The 14,564-nt window shown below is 47.2% G+C and overlaps 7 protein-coding genes across 7 annotated transcripts; 1 reads left to right on the forward strand and 6 right to left on the reverse strand.

The window, feature by feature from the left end:
• Window positions 1-263: 263 nt before the first annotated feature.
• Window positions 264-1,841, reverse strand: F5147DRAFT_683025 (uncharacterized protein). The gene is made up of 7 exons (XM_041436512.1): window positions 1,628-1,841; window positions 1,391-1,577; window positions 1,158-1,341; window positions 997-1,106; window positions 775-941; window positions 541-718; window positions 264-468 (listed from the first exon to the last, which is right to left on the reverse strand). The coding sequence occupies exons 1-6, from the start codon at window positions 1,754-1,756 to the stop codon at window positions 584-586; spliced, it is 912 nt and encodes a 303-aa protein (XP_041295721.1). The 5' UTR covers window positions 1,757-1,841; the 3' UTR covers window positions 264-468; window positions 541-583.
• Window positions 1,842-2,138: 297 nt separating this feature from the next.
• On the forward strand, window positions 2,139-5,293 carry F5147DRAFT_683031 (condensin complex subunit 2/barren). Its single transcript, XM_041436513.1, has 8 exons — window positions 2,139-2,672; window positions 2,730-3,294; window positions 3,345-3,872; window positions 3,925-4,211; window positions 4,264-4,387; window positions 4,441-4,730; window positions 4,779-5,036; window positions 5,088-5,293. The coding sequence occupies exons 1-8, from the start codon at window positions 2,247-2,249 to the stop codon at window positions 5,121-5,123; spliced, it is 2,514 nt and encodes an 837-aa protein (XP_041295722.1). The 5' UTR covers window positions 2,139-2,246; the 3' UTR covers window positions 5,124-5,293.
• Window positions 5,294-6,229, reverse strand: F5147DRAFT_608754 (uncharacterized protein). The gene is made up of 2 exons (XM_041432392.1): window positions 5,801-6,229; window positions 5,294-5,745 (listed from the first exon to the last, which is right to left on the reverse strand). The coding sequence occupies exons 1-2, from the start codon at window positions 5,865-5,867 to the stop codon at window positions 5,477-5,479; spliced, it is 336 nt and encodes a 111-aa protein (XP_041295723.1). The 5' UTR covers window positions 5,868-6,229; the 3' UTR covers window positions 5,294-5,476.
• Window positions 6,230-6,425: 196 nt separating this feature from the next.
• On the reverse strand, window positions 6,426-6,957 carry F5147DRAFT_683034 (uncharacterized protein). The gene has a single exon (XM_041436514.1). It carries the CDS (start codon window positions 6,854-6,856, stop codon window positions 6,686-6,688), a length of 171 nt encoding a protein of 56 aa, XP_041295724.1. The 5' UTR covers window positions 6,857-6,957; the 3' UTR covers window positions 6,426-6,685.
• Window positions 6,958-7,050: 93 nt separating this feature from the next.
• Window positions 7,051-7,860, reverse strand: F5147DRAFT_790523 (uncharacterized protein; the record flags this gene model as incomplete). The annotated part of the gene is made up of 3 exons (XM_041443042.1): window positions 7,051-7,398; window positions 7,452-7,679; window positions 7,738-7,860. The coding sequence occupies 3 exons, from the start codon at window positions 7,858-7,860 to the stop codon at window positions 7,051-7,053; spliced, it is 699 nt and encodes a 232-aa protein (XP_041295725.1).
• Window positions 7,861-10,016: 2,156 nt separating this feature from the next.
• On the reverse strand, window positions 10,017-10,743 carry F5147DRAFT_571830 (uncharacterized protein; the record flags this gene model as incomplete). The annotated part of the gene is made up of 3 exons (XM_041431059.1): window positions 10,017-10,229; window positions 10,285-10,407; window positions 10,459-10,743. The coding sequence occupies 3 exons, from the start codon at window positions 10,741-10,743 to the stop codon at window positions 10,017-10,019; spliced, it is 621 nt and encodes a 206-aa protein (XP_041295726.1).
• A 1,495-nt stretch (window positions 10,744-12,238) lies between these two features.
• On the reverse strand, window positions 12,239-14,205 carry F5147DRAFT_64536 (uncharacterized protein). The gene is made up of 6 exons (XM_041433152.1): window positions 13,965-14,205; window positions 13,605-13,913; window positions 13,450-13,551; window positions 13,094-13,396; window positions 12,920-13,042; window positions 12,239-12,863 (listed from the first exon to the last, which is right to left on the reverse strand). The coding sequence occupies exons 1-6, from the start codon at window positions 14,088-14,090 to the stop codon at window positions 12,663-12,665; spliced, it is 1,164 nt and encodes a 387-aa protein (XP_041295727.1). The 5' UTR covers window positions 14,091-14,205; the 3' UTR covers window positions 12,239-12,662.
• Between the last annotated feature and the right edge of the window lie 359 nt (window positions 14,206-14,564).

The following is a 14,564-nucleotide window of genomic DNA, read 5'->3' on the forward strand; positions in this document are numbered from 1 at the left end:
TGACACGAGACGTGTGGGTCACAAATAATTAATAAGTTTTGTGACCTGCGCTTGCCTTCACGATCCATCCGTCTCGTCTGATACATTATCCTCGCGTCTGACCATCGTCGGCCACATTCTGCCAACTGTAGGTTTTAGCTGGGCTAGAAGTTTCAATTTCAGTTATAGTGTCCAACTTGCATTGAAGAGTATTCCCCAACATCGAAGTATGCTTAGTATATTCGTCAAAGTAAAATGTGAGAGCACTCAAGGAGTTTCAAACGGAGAGGGTCCTAGAGAAAAGCGCATTAACCATGAGTGTACAACAAATTATTATTATGAGCGACGAGCATAAAGCCAGAACCAGTTACGATGGCCTAAATTGAAATTAAAAAATAAACCTTGTTCCGATGTAAGTACTATTATGTGTGTCCATAATGATGGTGTAAGTGAGTTCGAACTATACAGAAAGAACATATACGGTATGCCCTGTTTTGTAAAACGTTGAGTTTCTAGGAGTTGAATTGTATGTGCATTACATATGATCTCTGTGATGCTTACCTCAGAGCGATCAAGTGGGAACCCCAGCGAGGACAGACGGAACCTAATCCTTAGTCAAATCGAGGATCTCTATAGCGGGTTTCTGCCGTCGTGAGACCCCGCATTCCAACTTAACGCGCGAGGGCTTCTGGTCCTCAGATATCGAGGCCAACTGGGCACGTAAACGCTGGAGCTCCATCTGCGAGTAAAGAATGAGGTGAGGGTCCTGAAAATGTCGCCGAGGCTAGAGTTTACCTCAAGATGTTGAATTCGGGGCTTCACGTCCTTTGGGGGCAATGGCAAACTTGAAGGCACATAAGGTCCGTCGATGATTTCGATGTCATCGCCATAATCATTTGCCTCTTCCTTGCTTGAGTTATTATTCGGTGTCGATGGCGCTATGTCCATTGCCTGCAAGATGTCTGAGGTTCAAAATGGGTGTGAGTGGCATATATGCGTAAAAATAATATGGCCTACCCAAGCGCGTGTATTTAAACACAAATACAGTCGTAGGACGGTCATCCGGTTTGAACACGATGGAACGACCTGGTCGATAATGCACTTGTCGGGGAACTTCTTCTGCGAAGCTTAACAGATGATGTTATCAAAAGTGAGACATGGGGTGAAATTCTACGCACATGACACGATGAGCACATGCCTTCTTACACCGTTCATGCACCTTGCCTTCTTGCACACGGAGGGTGTGATTTTTCAATTTACCATGTTTAATTACCGGCTTCGTCTTATACTCCCCCGTTTCTACCCTCAACACAATTTGACCTATGTCCTTCGATTTTTGATCATTAAGCATGGAGTCATCGTCTGAAGTTTAGTGTTACGAGGAGGACCTATACTCCTTTTGCATACTGACCAGTAAGCTGAATGTTTGAAAACATAAAATCTCTGGTGACTGAGTCATTGCTCAAGTACATGCGTTCCTTTGTGCCGACCCAGCCTGGGCGCACAGCTTGTCCAACACAGCGAACACCGTCAATGGAGACAGCTGCTCGGATGCCCCAGGGCTGCTCAGCTGCATTCATCCATCTGACTCCAAATTTCTCGTAGAGGCATGTAAGGCTTTTGCCAGTATATATGATGCATAACTCACCTTGCCCTCTTCCGACGCGATCCAGCAGGTTATTCTGTTCTCCGTTGGTGTGCTGGAAGCAACAACAGCATACTCCGGGAGCTCCTGGTCGTCGATGAATACATAAGCAGACAAGTCTCCAAATATCATGATGTACAGTAGATGTGAAGCAATATTGCAAGACTTATGAGAGACGCAAAGTAGGTAGGCAAGTGACAAGTCAAGTGGTTTGACTATATTACCTTGCGCATGCGCATACGGCATGGTTCAATGGCGTCACAAAACACGTGATGAAATTCAACGGTGATTACAAATACTTTTGAGTCCCTACAGATACAAATCGGCAACTTGAGCATCGAATTTGTCGCAGACAGACATAGAATCTAAGAATCTGCAATGCAGTAACAGTTAGCTAAGTATGTACTATATGAATAGGATGTACTAAGATAGAACCCGAGGAAAGGGTAGCTTATGTAAGATGCTAGAACGGCGACGTTAACACGTGTCACGTGCTTTGAGAATCTTTTGTTGAACGCTGCAGCGCTGAACGCGTTACGCGACCAATCGACAGTAATCAAACGGTAACAGCGAGCTCATCTACGACAGCGTCAAGGACGATCGACACAAAACTCAACGGAAAATGAATACCAGGCGTGCCAGGATTGCAGATACAGATCATCATGACTCGGACTCAGGCGGCGACACTGAACCAGATACACCAAGACCGACACTTCGACAGGGCAGCAAGAAACGGATCAGCGACATGTACGGAGGTGAGAGTGAAGCACACTCTGACACTGGACGCCTTCCACTAAGGGCGGTCAACGTCAATGACGACGCGGCTGAGAAGCGTAGGCGGAGGAAGAGCAATAAACTAGCCGTCATAGAAAACGCGGAAGCTGGGCCTTCGACAGAGCGTCAAGATCAGGCAGAATCTTCCAAGGCTGCGCAGGCGAAGTTGAAGCAACAGCAGCTCAACTCTGTGGCCCCGCCTCCTGTCATTAACGTACCCCTAGACGTCATGAGCTCCAACTTTGAGGAATGGATGAAAATGGCGACAGACAACGTGCGTGTAGTATTAGTGTATAATCTAGATCTTGCTACTTATCATAATGATCGCCAGAAAATCAACGCTGCGAACTCATGGAACTTCGCGCTGATCGATTACTTCCATGATATGTCGCTACTCCGAAATAATATCGACAACTCCATCAACTTCCAGCGCGCTTCATGTACCCTTGATGGCTGCGTCAAAATTTGGACCAGTCGCGTCGACTCTGTTGGCACAGAAACAGGCAAGCTGCTCAGCAACCTGGCCAACGAAGGCATGGTCGGCGCAGAAGACGATGTCGCGCTGTCGGACAATCCTGATAGTCAAGACGCGACGCAGGCGAAGAAAAAGAAAAAATCGCACCGACCCGACTCGACGCTCGCTAAAGACGCCTCACAGCTTCACAGCAAGAAGCTGGAACTTGACCTCGGCATTGACCCCCTTTTCCGCAAAACTTGCGAAGATTTCGATGAGGGCGGTGCACAGGGCCTGCTCATGAACCACCTTAGTTTGGGGGTTGGAAGTGATGGTGGCATGCGCGTCGTCTTTGACGCGAGTGATTCCATGGGCCGAGTGGCGGAGGATGAAGAAGATGAGGAGGAGCGGGAAGAACATGTGGACATAAGTTACCTACGAAGTATGTTGCAAAAGTCCTCTTGGATGATAAAATACTCACCCTTGTATCAGGTCAATTTTTTCCTGACTTAGATGTCCTTGACGACAAGGCGATCTCGCATTCACTGGCCGACTTCTCATTCGCCAAAGACAGCAATCACACATTTGACGACTCTCTTTACCGTGATGATACAGTTCACAATCAAGCTGGCGATGAAGATGAAGATGATCCGGGCTTCGGAGACTACGGCGCAAATGATGCACCCATGGATGTGGATGGCGATCGTGATGGCCAAGATTTCTTCCAGGGCGACCAAGCTGTTGATGATGATTATGATGGTGGGGATGCTTTTGGAGGGGGCGACTATGGGGGCGGTGACAATGGGTCCGTCGGCGCCGAAGGTGATCAACAACATGCGGTACGACCAGGAGGCGCACTCGTCCCTTTCGACCCACGACATGCGCCAAACAAGCCAGATCGTGTGATAGCCATTACAGACGCGGATGGAGAAAACGCCATGATGGGTTACTTTGATAAGAACCTCATGAAAAACTGGGCGGGTCCTGAACACTGGAAGTTGAGGAAAGTCATTCGGAAACGTGAGTCCTTCAGCTCAGTCGGATATGCTATATCACTGATGTTGCGCTACAGCAGAGGCTGATGCTCCCAAACCCCGGCGGGAAAAGAAGGAAGCATTCAAGATCGACTTCCTGACGCCCGCTGAGAAAGACATCAAGACGATTGCAAACGAAATGTTTGCGAAAGTCACGCGGGGGGCTGGCATTACTTTGCCCAGCTACGGAGGTTCAAAGACTGGGAAAAAGGGTCGGGGCGGCCGCAAAGCGAAGGAGGAGAAGCGTGATGAACATACTCTTCCTGACGACATGCACTTCTCAAGCAGGCAACTCGTTACTCTTTTCCTAAAGCCAAAATTCTCGGTAAGCGCAATCATTTTTGTGACGACTTGAATTGACATCTGTACACTTCCAGTTGAAGATGCGTGGGCAACCTGTCAGGTTTAATGAGAACGGCGACGGAGAGGTCGACGAGCAATTTTGGGCACAGGCTGCGGCAAACCAAGCTGCAGAACGTGCTGCAGCTGAAAATGATGAAAGTAAGAATATTTGTATTCACGCTTTATATGTTTTAAACTCATTGCTCCGCAAGCCGGTGATGGACTAAATATACCATTCAATACCCAGTTCTTCGACAATGACTACGATGACGGCCCGGGCTTCGATGATGGTTTTGATGGCGACGGTGCAGCGCTGCAGGATGCTGGAGAGCAGGATCTCTTGGCTGCCACGCAAGGTCAGACGCGACGGGTTCGACCAGAATTTGTCAATTATGCCAAGCGTGCCAAACGGGTAGATGTGAGGAAACTGAAAGAGAATATTTGGAAAGGCTTGGATATCAAGGTTGGGAAGCCGAAGGAGGGTGAAGAAGACGACGATATGGTTTGTCTCTTTTGAATTACCCCTTCTTCTCTGCTCACTTGCTTCCAGGATGTTGATGATATATCTCTTACTAACCCCGAAGAACATAGAGTTTTCAGCTCCGTGATTTCTGGACTACAGAAATCGTATCCGAAGGACAAGATGGAAGAGATCAGCACGAGCTTCTGCTTCATATGTCTACTGCATCTTGCCAATGAGCAGGGACTGAAGCTACAGACTTCTCCCGGCGGCCAGTTAGACCAGGAGGAGAATGAAGTCATAGACTCTGAAGACAGAGACAAAGTGGGAGATATATGGAGTTTAAAAGTGCGCCCACTGCTTCTTTCATTGATCATCGCTGACCCTTTGCGCCCATAGGTATTTAGGGACCCAGATGCTACCGCCGCTGCTTAGTTGCAGACCAATGTAGTTCTTGGTTTGCGGTCGACTTATCGATATTTTTATTTCCGTATGCTACTAGACCATTTCTGTGTTCTTGCTTTCTCTTATTTTTTCTACTAGTAATCTGTTGTATACCGCGGAATAAACGAGAAGTTTTAAAATTCTACCAAGTTACAATTTTGCATCCAGGTACTAAGGCTACAGTGTGACAGTGTGTATCATAATGTGAGGTGGTATCTAGTTCTAGCTACAATTCGGGACGGGGAGATGATAAAGTGTTAAAAATACAAGTAATTCCGTGTAGTCTTGCTCAGCTGACCACAGCACGCAAAATAAATCGACGTCTTCCATAGAACGGACCATATTCAGCGCAACTTGGCTTTCCAAGCACGCCACAAATTCTCCTGTTCCTTCTGATGTTTGGCTTTGAACTGCAGGAACTCCTGATATTCCTGTGCAGGCAGTTCAATCATATCCGTGGTGGTAGTGCGAAACGGGAAGACGGTAAGGAGATCTGAGGGGGCGATGCGCGCCTGAGGGACAGATGAAGCTAGGAACAGGTGATCGCCAAAAGGCGTATAAGTGTACACATCTAACCATCGGTCGCTACGACGGTGAGAGTGGCCCGATGCGGCTGTGTAGGGAATTTTTAAGAAATTTGTTCTTGAGCAGTTTCAGTGGGTACGTGCCTTGTACGAGTTGTATGATCATCACTTGGTGTTGCACAACAGCGATGGCGACCGTTCCGCGATTCATGATGGGCAACGATGGAATATAACTGATACAATGGCAAATAATACAGCAAGAGAGACGGCTCTCTGGTAGTAGACAGAGCCTCGATGATTGAGACTTGGGAACGCTTGGGATATAAACTTGCTGAGATATCCCCAGCTATATGAGCGTTTCTGTCGCAGGTTAATCATGACATGTACAAGTGTCTGTCAATTCAGTGGCCCTTGTCATACATACAACATTCGATTCCTTGTCCAGTGAGAAATAAAAAAATGAGCAACCTTGTCGTCCGCGTAGTACAGCACGTGACGAACAACAAGCTAATGACCAAAAGGGTGCGTTCCTTTCTGTTGTGCAAAGTTTTAGTCTTGAAAGGAAAGTACAACGGCGTAGAACTTTAGAAGAACGCTGAAGTACTCGGAGGTTACTCGGGGCTCGAAAATTGGGCGATAAGGATATTAATTACATATTTTGGGGTTTGACTTTCATTGAAACCGAAGATCCTCTTTCAAGAACAAGTTCAGAATTGCAGAATAAGAATTCGGGTATGATCCGATGGATAGCTACGAAAGCAAGACACGGAAAGCATGATGCACAACATTGAATACGGAGGAAGAGGAAAGTGTAATGGCTTGCAATAGAATGAATCTGCACGCGAGTAGTGGCCGCCGTTGGCAAAGTTGGAAAGAAATATTGGTCCGGTGTGACGGAAGCATATGAGATTGCGCAAGAGATAAGAAATCGAACTCTCGGCAGCGAGGGAAGTGAACTCTCCAAGTGAGCCTGAGAAATTTGAATTAGACACCGTCTCCCACCCCAAAATGAAACGAGCCTCAGGATTGTCAAGCTCTGCTGGATGCACCCCGCATCTGTCGCCGAAGTTGTAACTCAGGCTGCCAACTTCCTTGCGACACATGATTTAGACTGATGAGTATGAGATCTTCAAATTTTATGTGACGGGGACTAATCCTCCACATAGGATCAGAGTCGGCCTCCATGCGGTGATTCGCCATTTTCTGGGGGGAAAAATCGTCAAAAGAAATGATTGGAGACAAACGTATAGTGTCACCTGAATAAATTTGCGTATGCAGGTTGCAAGTTTCTTTGCAAGTTTTGCTTTAGTGATGGGGCCTGGTGTCTTGCGACAATCTCTGGTAGGGAGCTGATAACTCCAGGGAGGATAACCAGGCCACTGTCATTCAAGCAATTAGTTCATAAGGTCCAGATCGCCATGTTCTTGACAGACCTCTAATCTCACTGAGATAGATCGGCCGCCCCCTTCGAACACCAGGTCATCCCTATCGCTGAGACATCTCGAATTTTTGAGAATCTCTTCCAAGGCTATACCCAGCTCATGTGGCTTCTCTGCATAGAAGAGGATAGGCGAAGATAAAATCGCTGCTTGCACGTATTTCTCTCGCTCAGTTTCTCCTCGCGGCTGATACAATCTTTGAGGAACACAAGCACAAGTAGCGGTTTCAAGCGGAACTATGGCAAGCTGGAGATCCTGTTCCGAATCGTCGACACGTTTATTGAGACTACTTTCCACAGTATCCTTGTGCAATTTCGATCAGAGCTCGCTGAATCAAACAAGACAAAAAACCATACCCGGCTCTCCAATGGAGGCAACTGGCTGGTCTCATTGAGATCATTCATATAGTCTCCGTACACACCATCTGTGATGCCGGAAACATGCAGCTGCTGCACTTCACAATCACACTTCGGTAGTGGGACGCAACCGTCGAAAGTCATGAGGGTTGAAAGGGTATCCCAATCCAACAAAAGCTCCGAAGTAGGCCGCGGAGATTGTTCCAGAAATCCTGCAGAGCGTGGTGACTTCGAGGATAGTTGGTTCGAAGATTTGACATTTCAAGAAGAAAAAGAGGTAACTGACATTACCAGCCAATGTACGATTGTCCGGCGAAGCCAGCCAAATCGTCCCGCCGTTCAACGACCTGGGTACTTCAGGGGTGGCAAGCTTGTCGAAAGAAAAGGCATTGGCGTTGTTGAAGGACATGAATGATGAATACTGTACGTCTGATGGTCACTTCTACGATTTCTTATGAATCTCGTCGGTCAACTTTTGTACCGACCTAATTGATTGAATACTCCAGATCTAGCGCACAACAAATAGTCGGTCTCCTTGGGAGACCATAAGCTTCAAGTTGCTGTAAAAACTTTCACAGCTTATGGAATGTCGGGTAAACCGGCGACCCGAAGTGACACCCTTGAGGCTGAACTTAAAAACTTGGGTAGCACAGTAATCCCAGGTCTGCCTTTGTAGATGACTCTAGATATCAATTAGCTCAGATCGTAAATACATGAAATATAATTTTTTTTCACTTACGAGTGTAATTTAACGTTAGCTTCACCCCCTCCACTGGCGCGAAAGCCCCCACGGCAGGATAAAACTCTTTGCTGGAACTCCAGTCTTATTCTGGCATGATATCTCCGATCGCCGGCACAAGATTTCAGGTTTCCTGCATACGTGACTTGGCAGGAAGGCAGTGTGCCGTGGTTATTCCGCCGAGTGACACAAATTCCGGAACAGGGTCCATAAGATAATGGTGACATGTTGGTGCACATTTGGCGTACAGGTTAATTATAATGGTGAATAGGGGCCCTGCCTTTTAGCTCCACAACGGACATGAAACTATAAATGGTATAATCAAACCGCTAGGCTGGGGTTAGTATCCCTAGTAGGTGAACCATCGGAGTCGGACAAGTACCACTTGAATTCCAGATTAATAAGCAGAGAGTATTGATGTTGCGGAGGTGATTTTGTACGTGATACTCGTTCGACCAAGAAAACGGGTCGCACTCCGTTCAATTTCTCGAGGAACTGGGCGGGGAAGCGGCCCGGGGAAGGTGATATCTCTAAGAAAGGTTTGTATAGGTCAATGTATCAGATGGCAGTACACTGTCTAGTTTCATACCTAAATGAATTTGGCCGGCGTGGAGGGCCCGGTGCGATGTGAGTATGTGCATTAGCTGGCAGACTACAACCTGACAACGCGAACCACGCAATTTACACGCAGTTCTGAGCCTTGGGGGATATACACGATAAGAGGTTACGATAGGTCATTTCAATAGTATCCATGACTATCGGAGTTGGTTGGGAAGCATCTGCCAGGGAGGGCGAAAAGAATGGGTAAGCCTTAGAATCAAAGAGGATGGGGAACGTTGCTACACAGCAAAAAGGTAAGACGTGACGATGCAATTAGACCGTCTGCACTGTCTGCATTTCACAGTTGCATTCCTGGCTTGACTTCAGACGTTTTTAAAAAAAAATCTGGTTAAGATAGATATCGAGGGGGCCTAATTCAGAAGGAACAGTGCAAAACTCGGATACTGTGTCTTCAAGCGGAGTTGGAAGACAGCTGCCCACAACCTGAAGGTGCCCACTTCCCCAACCCGATATGTATGTGTAGGCGCGCGCCACCCAAACCATGCCTGGGGTCAGTAAGCTCACTTCTTCTTATTTCTTCCCCAGTACTCAGTGACTGGTTGTTCATGTGCATCTCTAGCATTGTATCGCTGTGATGGCGCTGTCTCGCATTGAAATGCCGACCAACTCCGAGTCAATGATCATGGTGAGCTACACTTTATTGCTTTTATGTTAATATTTAATGGTTGCAAAAGCATAAATCAATAATAGTGATTGTGTTCGCACCACGTGAAAAGCCTAAATGCAAAATTGCATTCAATTGAGTTCGCTGTCATACGCGACGAGCATGAGTGCGGCGGGAGAGTGTACATGGATTCCTTGCTCGGGAGGTGTCAGCGGCTTCAAACTCCGCAATCTGACTAATTAAGATGCTTAGGGGCCATGCTTTCGGATTCAGAAGTTCATGCTTTAACGTTTGACGTTCACGTATAAACCAATGAACTGTACTACATTACATGATGGGCAACACATTGCGTACAACATAGAATGATTGTCACACAATAATATTCAAGGCAAAAAAAAAATCAGCTCAATCGTGAACAGGCATTAGTATCAACTCGAATCCAGTAGCCTGAGAAGGCCCATGCAAAACACATATCGCGTACTTTCATAGCGGTGCAACACTCCATAGAACATTTTGAAGAAACATCGAAAAGCAAAGAAAGATATTAAGCGAGTTTTAAACCGTGAGCCAGACCGTCTCCTGGTAGGTAGTATTCCGCGCTTCAGTGCCAGTGTGCGATGGAAAGCGGGGCTTGACGTTGAAGGCGCCGGAGTGGAATGTCAACTAGTGCAGTGCGTAGACGTAGCTGAGGCTGCCAACTGCCCTTAGAGATGTGGTGCAAGGATACCAAGATAAGGTCCTCCATTCTGATGTAGCGTGTTCCAACCCTCCACCTACGGTCTGCCTCCATCTCCATAGGTTCCTTTTCCTTCTCCTGGAATCAATGTGAGATTTATTTACAGACGATACACAAGGATTGTGAAACACACTTCGATGAATCGTTTTACGCAGTTGGCGATATTTTTAGCCAACTTAGCTCTGGGAATAGGGCCTTTCGGACTTTTGGAATCCATCGTAGGGATCGACCTGGTCCATGCACGATACCCGGGCCACTAAAGGCGTGAATGTGAGGAAACAGTCGAGCCAGGAAAGAATTAGGATACCTGAAGCCGGATGGACACAGAGGGCCCGCAGTTCTCGAACATGTTGTCATCTTTATCGAGAAGGTCTTTCATCTTAGCTTTCAGGGCGTCATCGAGTGCTATGCCCCACTGGTCAGGATGTGCTGTCTTAAAGATGATGGGCTCCTTAAGATCCGCTTTCTCAATGTAGCGGACACGATCTGCCTCAGTATATGGTTGATATATCGACTGAGGAATGTAGATGGTGGTGCCTGTGGCGATAATCGCTTGATCGCGAATGGCCTTCCATTTTACGACATGTTCCATTGGTTGAGGCGCGTCTTCCTGTATTCATCCATCTTTTAACATGCACATCAATCAAACCAATTGCCACGAACCTCGTCGTCGTCGAAGGCCTGCAAAAAAGACCCCTCGTCAGAGCTACCCATGGCGGGCGAATGGGGTGACATTGGTGAGGGAATAGGAGATAGGCCTTTCGGCTTCTGACGTATCGATTGTCAATGATTAGTGTGATTGGTTCATCGAGACATACCGAAGGTGAGAATGTAGGATACTGAGTATTTGAAGGAGATAATGAAGTTCCTTGTGGTGGATGGACATGAAGGCGACCATCTGCCCAAGAATAAGGAGTCTGCGGCATCATCGGCCCTGCTGGAGTTGTTGAAGAATCAGTTACTATCGATAACCGCGGCAGAGCGGCCTTCGTATCAATGCGGGGAAGCCCGTTCCTAGTAGCATCTTGACTGGGTGAAGAGAATGGTACATTGAACCCGAACTGTAGCTGTCCAGAGAATTCAACATGACCTGAATAGAAAGGACGCTCGTGAGTGGCAGTAAATGGTACAGCGTGGTACTCGAACAGTAGCTGACATGAAAGTTGTGACTTCCATTCGTGTGGCCGGTTTTCTGCATGATGGGAGCGAGGCAACTGCATAGGAGAACGCGCACAGGAGTAACTGATTGTGGGGGATTTGACAGCTGTTGTTGCTGCCCGGAATGACTGTGATCATCAGGACTGCAAAGGTCTGGAAAAGTGTCGGATGGAGGTGCGTCACTCATAGTGGGGAATGGTCTGGGATGGGAAAGAGGCAGGTCAATGAAGATATACCTAGCTAGTGGCACAGTTGTGTATAGATACTCACATGATAGTAGATTCAGATCAGCAAATCAAATGATCAGCCGCATCACAACATCATGATGGATCTATCTGGCCCCTGTGCAAAATTCAGAATGTGGCATGACATTGACTGCATCATGCGATGATTTAGTGTAGCGCGCAAGTTTTGCATCGGTTTTGCATCAGAGTTGGCAGTTGCTAGGGATCAGGGTGTCACCTTACCCTGGCCAAAATTCTTGGCGAATGATGATCTTATCACCTGGTGTGACCCAGACAGACGCCAGGCTTAGAGAGTTGGTGGGATGAAATGCGCACGTTAGAGGGATGATTGGCAGTGTACACTGGGTGAGAGTGATGTGAACCATGCGGCCTCATCGATAATAGTTGAGATGGTAGAAGGGTCATCAGACCTCCTGTGTTAGATCCATGACTACAGAGCAAAAAAGCGATTCGAGACGGAGGCGGAGCAGATAAGTTTGCTTCTATTCGATGTTTCTCGTCGCTTGAAAAGTTAAAACAGCGACACATGATGTACATGAAACGTACCATAAATATCCTTGTGACTCATACGCGTGCACGTGGTACCGAAATATTGATTGAGTACTGATTGTAAGTGCTTAGTCTTCGGCGAAGCGCAATTTGTAGTATAGTCCTGTTGTGCAGGGTATATGCCATCGATGTAGAAGGTTAATATTGTCCTATCGTTTGAAGTCATTTGAATAGCTATCGGAATAGTTACAAAGCAGCAAGAAAAGACCGAATAAAGCCTATAGCGGAATGTCATGCTATACATGGCAAACGGCACGGGTAAGCGAGTAAAGAACGAAACCCTGGAAGCCCGGCGTTAAAAAGGTATAAGTCTAATGGCAATGAGAGGCTCGCGCAAAGCGTATCTAAAACGTGAAACTCCATAAACGACCAGCACATTTTGAGAACACATCAAAGAGCAAAAGGACATTTCCAACAAGGAAGTACAGAAATGGAGCGAATACCAAAGACTCGAACGGAACAGGCAAGAGCATGGTATCATCCAGATGGCACCCAGAGTATTCACCGCATACTGAGCATTGGAATTGGCGAGGAATTTTCTTTACCTCTGTGAATAGGTCTATGCGGAAGGCGGGGCTTGAGGTTGAAGGCGCCGGAGTTGAATGTCACCTAGTGGAGTGCGTAGACGTAGCTGAGGCTGCCAACTGCCCTTAGAGATGTGGTGCAGGGACACCAAGATAAGGTCCTCCATTCTGATGTAGCGTGTTCCAACCCTCCACCTACGATCTGCTTCCATCTCCATACGCTCTTTTTCCTTTTCCTGGAATCAATGTGAGATACAATTTACAGACGATACACAAGGATCGTGAAACATACTTCGATGAATCGTTTCACGCAGTTGGCGATATTTTTAGCCAATTTAGCTCTGGTGATAGGACCTTTCGGACTTTTGAAGTCCATCGTGGGGATCTGTTTGGTCCATGCACGATACCCGGGCCACTAAAGGCGTGAATGTGAGGAAACAGTCGAGCCAGGAAAGAATTAGGATACCTGAAGCCGGATGGACACAGAGGGCCCGCAGTTCTCGAACATGTTGTCATCTTTATCGAGAAGGTCTTTCATCTTAGCTTTCAGGGCGTCATCGAGTGCTATGCCCCACTGGTCAGGATGTGCTGTCTTAAAGATGATGGGCTCCTTAAGATCAGCTTTCTCAATGTAGCGGACACGATCTGCCTCAGTATATGGTTGATATATCGACTGAGGAATGTAGATGGTGGTGCCTGTGGCGATAATCGCTTGATCGCGAATGGCCTTCCATTTTACGACATGTTCCATTGGTTGAGGCGCGTCTTCCTGTATTCATCCATCTTTTAACATGCACATCAATCAAACCAATTGCCACGAACCTCGTCGTCGTCGAAGGCCTGCAAAAAAGACCCCTCGTCAGAGCTACCCATGGCGGGCGAATGGGGTGACATTGGTGAGGGAATAGGAGATAGGCCTTTCGGCTTCTGACGTATCGATTGTCAATGATTAGTGTGATTGGTTCATCGAGACATACCGAAGGTGAGAATGTAGGATACTGAGTATTTGAAGGAGATAATGGAGTTCCTAGGGGTGCATGGACGTGAAGGCGACTGGCATCTGCCCAAGAATAAGGAGTCTGCGGCATCATGGACCCTGCTGAAGTCGTTGAAGAATCAGATACTATCGATAACCGCGGCAAAGCAGCCTTCGTATCAATGCGAGGAAGCCCGTTCCTAGCAGCATCTGGAAAGTGTGAAGGGAACGGTACATGGAACTCGGACTGTAGCTGGCCAGGGAATCCAACGTAATCTGCATAGTCATACGTATCCATCGGACTCATTTGCTGTGTATTCTGGTGGTGAGCGAGGTGACAAGCATACAAGAGCATACATACAGGAGCAAGGGGATACGAAGCTCTTGGTATTTGCTGCTGCTGCTCCTCGAAATTCAAACTGGCCCATACATCATTTTCTGAACTGAAGACGCCGCCGAAGCTGTTGTATGAGGGTGTGTCACTCATGGGTGGATGATGTCAAGAAAGATTGGGTTCCCCGGTTGAGAGCTCCATTTATAAGACATAGAATGGGTAAAAAATACAGCTAGTTGCTGTGCTGAGCCAAGGGGGGTGGCTGATTTTGCGGCCGGGGCGCCCATTCCAAAGAGATTGTCGGGATAACGAAATATGTCTAGTGAATCGTAGTGAGACAGGGCCTATACCAATACCGCTAAGCAGTACAATTGCAAGTATACTGATCATGGAGTCAGGTTATATTGTACTATAGGGAATATAGAGATGAGATTAGATTCCGCGGTCACCTTAAGCGCGCTGGCGGGCGTAGTTTCCAAACGAAACGTCCACACAGAAATGGGCAAGCTTTGATAAACGGCCAAGTGACAGTGGCAGTCCAGATGGGTCCAAGTCACGGAACATCTAGGAACGGAACCAGGCCATGGCTGAGCGCTGCGGGAAGATCACCGAAATAAGTTTGTTTGT

This window comes from Suillus discolor (assembly GCF_016758755.1).
Source record: "Suillus discolor strain FC423 chromosome Unknown F5147scaffold_13, whole genome shotgun sequence".
NCBI lineage: Eukaryota > Fungi > Basidiomycota > Agaricomycetes > Boletales > Suillaceae > Suillus > Suillus discolor.

What these genes read in the sequence shown, in the direction of transcription:
- F5147DRAFT_683025 (XM_041436512.1), bottom strand. Translation starts at nt 1,756, where the DNA reads ATGATATTTGGAGACTTGTCTGCTTATGTATTCATCGACGACCAGGAG. An exon ending in GCATGTGCTCATCGTGTCAT is followed by an intron (nt 1,107 to 1,157) that starts GTGCGTAGAATT and finishes TCATCTGTTAAG; the next exon opens with CTTCGCAGAAGAAGTTCCCC. An exon ending in GTTTAAATACACGCGCTTGG is followed by an intron (nt 942 to 996) that starts GTAGGCCATATT and finishes TTTGAACCTCAG; the next exon opens with ACATCTTGCAGGCAATGGAC.
- F5147DRAFT_683031 (XM_041436513.1), top strand. Translation starts at nt 2,247, where the DNA reads ATGAATACCAGGCGTGCCAGGATTGCAGATACAGATCATCATGACTCG. An exon ending in GGACATAAGTTACCTACGAA is followed by an intron (nt 3,295 to 3,344) that starts GTATGTTGCAAA and finishes CCCTTGTATCAG; the next exon opens with GTCAATTTTTTCCTGACTTA. An exon ending in GAGGAAAGTCATTCGGAAAC is followed by an intron (nt 3,873 to 3,924) that starts GTGAGTCCTTCA and finishes GTTGCGCTACAG; the next exon opens with CAGAGGCTGATGCTCCCAAA.
- F5147DRAFT_608754 (XM_041432392.1), bottom strand. Translation starts at nt 5,867, where the DNA reads ATGAATCGCGGAACGGTCGCCATCGCTGTTGTGCAACACCAAGTGATG. An exon ending in GATCATACAACTCGTACAAG is followed by an intron (nt 5,746 to 5,800) that starts GCACGTACCCAC and finishes TTCCCTACACAG; the next exon opens with CCGCATCGGGCCACTCTCAC.
- F5147DRAFT_683034 (XM_041436514.1), bottom strand. Translation starts at nt 6,856, where the DNA reads ATGGCGAATCACCGCATGGAGGCCGACTCTGATCCTATGTGGAGGATT.
- F5147DRAFT_64536 (XM_041433152.1), bottom strand. Translation starts at nt 14,090, where the DNA reads ATGAGTGACACACCCTCATACAACAGCTTCGGCGGCGTCTTCAGTTCA. An exon ending in CTGTGTCCATCCGGCTTCAG is followed by an intron (nt 13,043 to 13,093) that starts GTATCCTAATTC and finishes TCACGCCTTTAG; the next exon opens with TGGCCCGGGTATCGTGCATG. An exon ending in GCGTGAAACGATTCATCGAA is followed by an intron (nt 12,864 to 12,919) that starts GTATGTTTCACG and finishes CATTGATTCCAG; the next exon opens with GAAAAGGAAAAAGAGCGTAT.